The sequence below is a fragment of the Ovis aries genome, chromosome 2, assembly GCF_016772045.2.
Source record: "Ovis aries strain OAR_USU_Benz2616 breed Rambouillet chromosome 2, ARS-UI_Ramb_v3.0, whole genome shotgun sequence".
In the NCBI taxonomy this organism is placed as follows: domain Eukaryota; kingdom Metazoa; phylum Chordata; class Mammalia; order Artiodactyla; family Bovidae; genus Ovis; species Ovis aries.
The window spans coordinates 8,878,503-8,887,189 of NC_056055.1; the positions used below are offsets into that span (position 1 = coordinate 8,878,503).

The 8,687-nt window shown below is 44.9% G+C and overlaps 1 protein-coding gene across 1 annotated transcript in view; it reads left to right on the forward strand.

Annotated features, from left to right (window-relative positions):
- TNFSF8 (TNF superfamily member 8) overlaps positions 1-8,301 on the forward strand; it is a 30,040-nt gene extending 21,739 nt beyond the window's left edge. The window contains exons 3-4 of the mRNA XM_004003977.6: positions 2,907-2,978; positions 4,435-8,301. Of these exons, the coding sequence (XP_004004026.1) occupies positions 2,907-2,978; positions 4,435-4,829 (467 nt within the window). The 3' untranslated portion in view covers positions 4,830-8,301. The remainder of the gene's footprint in view (positions 1-2,906; positions 2,979-4,434) is intronic.
- Positions 8,302-8,687: the final 386 nt, after the last annotated feature.

Below are 8,687 nucleotides of genomic sequence, written 5' to 3' on the forward strand. Positions count from 1 at the left end.
ATTTGACTTCAGGAAATGCAAAAGCTTCAAAATAAGTTTTTTTTTTTTTCCATCCTTGGGTTTCTCAGAATTACAGCTGAGGTCAACCCAACAACATACAAAGACCAAAGGGGAAAGGAAAAAAAAAGAAAAAGAACCTACATGTGTGAGAGGCGAGTCCAGGCTTGTACTTCTACATCCCCCTGTTACGAGAAGCTCATCTGACAGTTGCCACGAGTGACAGGTGTGAGGGGGTCCTTGGCCGAGGAGGAGAGCTGTTCATGGTGTGACGTGCTGGCCTGAGCCAAGGGCTTGAACCTTAACCTCCCATGGAATCTAACCTGACCTGCAGAACCAAGGACAGAATGAGGCCAGGTGTCATCCAGCCCGGAAGGGGAGACCAGGCCAAGCATCCACATTCCCTTCCTCAAGCCCTGAGAGCTGAGCTGACATCCACAGAGGGAAGGAGCAGAGACAGACTACATGATTCAGCTCGACAAACATTTACAGAGTATCTTCTGGGCTGGCAGTGGGGATATGGAAACATATCTGCCCAGTCACTGCCCTGAGGATTCATGGTCCAATGGAGAAGGCAAATAAATGGAAAGAGAGGTCAGAGAAGGGTTCCCAGAGGAGATAGCTGCCAGGCAGTGCTTTAAACAAGGCACAACTTGCCAGTGAAGAGGGGGATTCCAGATGAAATGGAAAACCAGCATGGTGTAACTAGGGGCATCCCAAGGGCCCAACCTCTAGTAGAATGGTCAAAAATCCACTCAGGCATAAGAGTCAGACAGCCTCAGCTTGAATTGCCCCTCTACCACTGACTAGCTTTGAAAATGTGACAAGCCACGTAACTTTTTAAAGACTCAATTTCCTTATATACAAGAGGGAAGTTTCTAGAGCACCTTTCTTGTGGGATGATGGTGAGACTGAAATAAAATAATGCATGTAACAGGCTTAGCTGAGTAAAAAGAAAATAGCCATTAGTCACTATGTACTAGCTAGCATTATTATTCCCAGCACCACCACTGCTACTGCTGGAACAAGTACAAGAGGCAACAGCGGGAAGAGGGAAGGCGAGCGGGGAGACTGCAGAGTTCATTAGGGATTAGAACACAATGGAACACAAATGCCATGGGGAGGAGCTTGGTCCCGATCCCGAAGTCACAGTGGGTCAGAAAGCGGTTCCGAGCAAAGAGACACAGCCAGACATGTCTCTCTGCAATTCTCTGGACCTGATGTTCCATGCCCCAAAAAGAGAAGGCTGGGCCTTCTACTTATAGCCACAGCACATTTAAGAATGAACCCCTCTGTTCCCTGGTGGTCTAGTGGTTAGAATTCGGGCTTTCACTACCTTGGCCCAGGTTCAATCCCTTGTCAGGAAACTGAAATTCCACAAGCCCTGTGGGGCATGGCTCAAAAAAAAAAAAAAAAAAAAAAAAAGGAGCAGTCCTCATTGCCTCCTTGCTATGACTGTACACACCCCAAGAGTGTGGGCTGCAGGCAGGACAAGATTCCCTAGCTGGAGGATGAGTGAGAGATGAAATCAAAAGAACGAAAGAACAAGGGCAGCTGGCCCTCCAGCCCTCCTCACCCAAGAGACCTGTGGACCAGAGCCTCTTCATGCCTCCAGGGGAGATAAGAGTGAAGAGAGAGCCCTGCTTCTGCTGGGGGTGCCTCTAGCAGTGAGCATGTTCAGACAGCAGGGGGAACTCTTCACTTAACTTTCTACCACTGCAAGCCCCCACTGTAAGGAATGCCAGGAGGGATTTTCCCAGGCCAGGACAGAGGGCGATGGGGAAGACTGTGAGTCCAACAGATGCTACTCTAAAATCCCCGTGAGCAAGCCGGCTAGGATGTGGTCACCTCGACTGAATGGCCGCCTAGTCTCTGACAGATGGAATCATTGGTCGTCTTTGTCATCTCTGGTGACACCATCAAAAAGATGTCAATGTCAGATCCTAGATCTGCCAGTTCTGTAGATTAGGGAAACCAAGACTCAATGAGAAGGAAAAAATGCCCAGAATAAGCTGAATTCATGAGTCGTTGCAGGAAATGTATGGTTTGGTTCTGTGCATACAAAATAATGACTATACTAAGAAATGAAGCTGCCATCACCAGTGAATGCATTTAAAATATTCTGATTTCTTAAATTCCACAATGACATAAACCTTGTCTTTTCTCCCAGCCAAGGAAGCTCCATATAGCAGGCTCCCTGCTTAGGTCTCTATGATCTTATATCCTTTTAAAATTGAATGCTAGGATGTGTTTACCTCCTGTCTGGCAAAATGGCCTTGAGGAGGAAGCCTGGTCTCTGAAATCAGATAGACATGGGAGTGGATATCAGGGTTTCCTCCAACTTGCAGTGACCTTGTATTGCTGATCATGTCTGGACATCAGGGTGAGCCTTGCAGAGCTATTCTGAGCATTCAGTCAGCTGGAATACACAGACATGCACCCTTAAAGGAAGGATGGCGATAATTCCTAGCAGCCTCAGTGTGCTGTCCACACTGCCTGGCTGAGTGACATAGGACAGCGCACTGAATTTGCCTAGTGCCCATGCTCCTTTCCATCTCTCAAAGGGGCTTAGCCAGCCCTCTCTCACAGAGCTGTTGCAGAGATCCAGTGAGGTGGAGTACATGAAGCGACAAGAATGGCACCAGGTACATACAGGAACTCAGGCCCTGTTGGTTTCCTTCCTCCAACTTCCACAATCTTTTGTAAAAGTCCATGTGGAAGCAATCAAGTTTAAAGAAAAAAAACTCCTAAGGTACTTGATGGCAAAATGAGAAATAAACAGGTTTTCCTTTTATCCCCCAAATGGAAACAGAATAGTAACTGTCTCCATCAAAGGGTCATGGGAAAAGATCTGGTGTCTCCAGTTACCAGAGCAGAGACAGGCATTTAACATGTGGTCTTACTTTTAGGGAATTGCTCAGAGGACATCTCATGTATCCTGAAAAGAGCTCCATTCAAGAAATCATGGGCCTACCTCCAAGGTCAGTAACCAACACCAGGAACCCCAACCATATGAGGGTCACTCCTATGGCCAGAGGTCACAAGCAGAGGCTCACGGGCAAATGTGACCTGCATGTGTATTTTGTTTAACCTGTGTGATAATTTTTATAATTTGAATTTAAATGGCTTGGGGGAGAGGGGAGAGCATTACTCTCAAAAGCGGCAAGATTCCTGCTTCCTAAGCCTCATCCACTCCTTGAAGTTTGCCTCCCTGGCCTGTGGGGGAATCGGTGCTCCACCCCCACCCCTCTTCATTCACCTACTGGCTGCAGGCCAAGGGTACTGTCCTTTCCCTCGTACGTGGGAAGCAGGCTCTTAATCTCTGCCTCTATCAAGTCATTCACAAGAGAGTCACAAAACTTCCTGGTGTCCAGACTGATAGCTTGATGACCATGTTGGCACAGGCCCCATTTGCGTATTGCAGCATGCTTCAGGTAAGAGGTCCCTTAGAGACGAAATAATAAGAGGCATTTATGCTAGGAAAGATGAGGTACAGAGGAGATGGCCAAGATTCTCTGCAATAGCCATCCTGCTCATTTTCAAAATTCAATTTTGCAGTTAGATTAGTTCTCATTCTTCAGTTGAATTGCAATGAGGTTTAAAGGGAAGCAATTAAAATGAACACACCAGCTTCCCAATTCTGAAAGACACCTGGACCCATCAGGGCTGATTTTAACTTGTCAGTGAAAAGACTCAGACTTGGCTTCTGACACCAACATGTCTGTTTAGAGGGCCTGCTAATTCTCTGCTCCTCTATAAATCCCAGCTGGGAGGAATCCCTTAATGTGAACTTATTCTATACAATGATGTCTGGCTGCCCTTTTAAAGAGAGGAAGACATTTAAAACTTCAGAAAATGAATAGTTAAGGGGCACATCTGAATGTGAAAGAACAGACTGAGGTTCTCCTAGACTTCTTGATGCCTGAATTGCTTACTAACTGAACCAAACTGAATGCTTTTTCTCTGATATTTTGTGCAGTGCTTACCCAATAGCAGTCCCCTGTTGATCAAATGTTCATTGATTGATTGAATATATGTCCATGATAGCCCAAAACTTATAAGGAATACAGTCCAGGAACTTATAGTCTGAAAAGGGAACAGTAGAACTTATAATAATAATAACAGGATGATAAAATGATTAAGTGGAAAACAGTTACCTCTGCAGGGGGTAAAGGTCTAGGACTGTGTGTTTTCTGACCCTCCAGCTTTATGCTTTACAAAAGCAGAGGGATGGTTTTGTACCTGTACCTTGAACACTCAGCAGTGCCTAGCAGTGACATAATATCTGGAAGATATTCCAGATGGCTGAACCAGCGGAAAATATTACAGAAAACACGGGGCTTGAATGGGGAACCTTGAATAAAGATTTCAAATTTTCCAATCTGCATCCGAAATTTGCCTAATGACTCTGAGGTCCTTTTGTCTTTCTCCTTCCAGTGTCAAAGCATATAAACAAAACCAAGTTGTCTTGGAACAAAGATGGCATCATCCATGGAGTCAGATATCAGGATGAGAACCTGGTGATCCAGTTCCCAGGTTGGTACTTCATCATCTGCCAACTGCAGTTTCTTGTGAAATGCCCAGAGCATTCCGTCGACCTGAAGCTGGAGCTCCTCATCAACAAAGACGTTAAAAAGCAGACCCTGGTGACAGTGTGTGAGTCTGGAGCACAAGCCAAAAACATATACCAGAACCTCTCCCAGTTCTTGTTGGAACACCTCCAGGTCAACACCACCATATCAGTCAAGGTGGATAAATTCCAGTATGTGGATACAAACACCTTTCCCCTTGAGAATGTGTTGTCCATCTTCTTATACAGTAGTTCAGACTGAACCACCCCTCCTGGCCTTTGGGAAGAAAGCAACTCCCTACCACACAGCACTTATCCTTCCAGACACTTGGGGGAAAAAAAGAAAACTTTAGGCCAAGACTGAAAAACACAAAGGGAATTAAATAGTACACTTCCATCCCCTGGGAAGATCCAACTCAGGGTTAAAAAGAGACTTCTGAGTGAAGTATCTTCCAGATAGAAGGCGGGGACTCAATGTGGCCTGGCGGACAGAGCCACACACGGGAACCAGAAGGGATGGATTTAGGCCCAGCCCAATCACTAACTCACTGTGTGACCTGGAGCTAGTCCTCTCCCTTCCCTGGAACTTGGATTTCATGTCAGAAAAGCCAAGCCTCTCTCATCACATACCTGAGAACTAAGGTTCCAGGCGCTGTTCCCGAAGCCCCCAGCCAGAGGAAAGGCCCCCACATTGGCATAAAACTGATGGTACTTACTGGCTGCCGTGTCACCTCAGCAGAGTCAGGATTTGGGGACGAGGTTCAGGGCACCTTGCTTGGCAAATGGAGTGAACAGTAGGATCTAAAGTGTGCGAAACTGACCATCCTGAATCTAATACCTTGTGGGTATTTGGAAAACCACCCGGCCAGGCTTGACTCTGCCGGAACTGAGACTGACAATAAGGCAACAGACAGCTTTTGTTTCCCGTCAGGAAAGTGCCGCGAGTTCGGCAAGCACTCAGCGCGCAGCCGTCAAGGTGATCAGCCGTTTGGTAAGAGCGGCTGCTGTCTCCCACATGAACTCTTTCCCCACTTCAAACAGCTCACAGGAAACCATTCTGTGGAGGGTTTTTAAGGCCTCACTGTGTTGTTGACAGACAATGATAACTCTGAAAATGGTGAGGACTTATGATGAACGGCCGCCTCCTCTCCTGATCTGGACCGTCAGGACATTTCAACCTACGTTTACATTTGTCCGTCTGCGAGGGAGCACCTTGTTTGTTTGAGAGAAGGACCACTGACTTGAAATATACCCTCATGAAGTTATGCCTCAGAGGAAAAAGGAATGCCTTAACTGCTATGTAAAGGAAGGGAGTAAAATTTGCATTTTTCTCAATTAGGAGGAAAGAAGAGAAAGGAGTAGCAACTTGGGAAAGTTTGTCAGAGAAGGGCTAGAAATGATTTAAAAGAAGGGAAATAAAAGAACAGCAGTGGTGGTATGGATGAGAGGGATTTCGGAGAATAAAAATGGCTAAGGGAAAGATTAAAGTAATGTGCTGAGCCAGGTATTACATTGACTGCTTCCTAGGTCTCCACTGAGAAATGTTCAGTAAAGTCTACATCTCTCTTCAACACTTTCTGGAGTAGATTCTTTGGGAGGAGTGGGCATTGGAAGAGATGTTGAATTCAGCAAGTCAAGTGGTCAGTGATAAAAAAAACATAGGTTTTGAGGACCTGAAGCCACAGAATAAGGGGGCACGTGGCATTTACACCCTAAGTCTGTAGGACAAACGTATCCTGCTTAAACCAGCTCATGCATTCTGGAAAAAGTATCTGCAACCTAAGGGTGTGGAAGCTATGTAAATTTTCTACTGTCTCATAAATTAACTTGAGAAAGTTTCCATTTTCATTTTTAACCAACACTCCAGAGCAGTGGTACCTGATATTTACCTCCTGAGGGGTTCCTAATCTCAGTCTCTGTCGAGCAATGGCCTGAAAGCCAGCATATGAAGACACAGGATTTAAAGGAATCCAGTAGCAAGACAAACAATTATAAGAGAATAATCATAGTAATAATCATTAATAACCCAACGTAGGGATAATAGAGAATCCCTGGTGGCTCAGATGGTATAGAATCTGCCTGCAATGCAGGAGACCTGGATTCAGTCCTTGGGTTGGGAAGACCCCCTGGAGAAGGGAACGGCTACCCATAGGGAGTAGATGGCCTAGAAAGTTTAAAATGGAATTCTGCGGCTCCCTGAGGGTTACCAACCCCCCTGGAAATGCTGTGTGCAAATGACACCATCTACGCAAGTAAAATAAGTCATTTTTCAAACTGGGACTCCAGGCTGCCTAAACGTATGCCTCTTTGGTAAAAACTCCTCTGGTGCTCCCTCATTCTGCCCTCTCCCATCCCCAACACACACACACACACACACACACACACACACACACACTGTACTTGTAGAACTTGCAGAGGAGGGTGACGGACAAGTTGATGAATAATAACAAGTGAGTGTAAATGTATTTCTGCCTTTGGGAGAATTCACAGGACTGTCTTTCTCCACATTTGGTGACTTCTTCCTCACCCCATTTCTCCATCACACATGGATGCCTCTGTGACTTCCTCATCCAATTCCTTCTCAGAATCCCCGCATCACACAATTCTTGGCTGGGAGAAGGGCCCTGCACGTCCAGGGGGCTGCTGATAGGATCAGGCACTAAAGAAAGGAGTGCAGGAAAAAGTGGGCAGGATTCACCGAGCAGAGGAGGCTTCCGGAATCCCTGGAACACCACTGACTCTCCTGGCACTGGGGGACAAGGCCGTTGAGAGCACAAAGGAGCTCTGCCCTGCAGCAGGCTTCAGTCCTCGGGGATTCTTGTGTTTCTCCCTGACTCTCTCAAAACAATCCAGGGTCATCATTCTAATGTGAGACGGGTGGTCTGTAGACTTTTGTACATGGTCAAATCATGGAAAAAGTTTAGGGTCCCATGATGTAAATGTTTAATCTCTCAGAAAATGAAGAAATATATGATACGAATAATATTTTGCAGTAAAAAAAATTAAAAGTTTTTTGTTTTATTTGAGGTTACATAGATAGGTGAGTGTACATATATGTGTGTGTGAGTAGGTATGTTTGTATGCATGTACATATATGTATACTCTATATATGCATATGTGTATGTGTGTGTGTATACACTTTCCCCTAATAATTGTTTTACAGGACACCTGCTTAACCTGGGGTCAGGGGAAGAAGCCTGATTATTGCTCTGGGCACTGCAAAATTTATATATTCTTGTATTTATTTTTAATTATGAAAAGAACAGAGTAGTATTTCTCCCATGACTCACCAATATTTAATAACTATTAATATTTTACTATATTTGCTTCTGCTTCTTTTAAACAATAAAAAATACAGGTAGAGCTGAAGCCTCCCTGCTCTGTTCACATCCCTGTGCCCTCCCCTACAGCCTGGGAGTCATGTCCCCTTCACTTGGTGGCTCAGATGGTAAAGAATCCACCTGTTATTCTGCAGGAGACCTGGGTTTGATTCCTGGGTCAGGAAGATTCCCTGGAGAAGGGAATGGCTACCCACTCCAGTATTCTTGCCTGCAGAATTCCATGGACAGAGGAGCTTGGGGGGGCTATAGTCCATGGGGTCACAAAGAGTTGGACGTGACTGAAATGAGTGACTAATACTTTCACTTATATAGTTTTATATTTGTTTTCCCATAGAAATATATAGTACAAGTCTGTGTGTTTTTTAAATTTTCAATAAATGATATCCTACTTTATATGGCATTTTGTGACTTGAAATTTTCATATAGCATTAAGGTTCTGAGATTTATCTAAGCTAACACACAGAGCTCTATTAGTAGCTCATTCATCTAAGTGCTATTATACTATTTCATTGTTTGAATACATCAGAGTATGCTCATTCTCCTATGGATAAGGATGTAGCTTGCCTTCTGATCTTGCTGCAGTAAGGATCTTCCTGCCTAGTTCCCATCCCTTGTTGCCATTTTTCAATATAGCAAAAGAGTTCTCTTTAAAAATTAGAAACAGTACCCTAAAGCTACTAAGTTCACCTTCACCAGTGAGGGTTTAGACTCCTCTGTGGTCACAACTCACAAGCTGGAGCCTTGATATCTAAAGAGCCATTTCTGTATTTCCTAAGAAC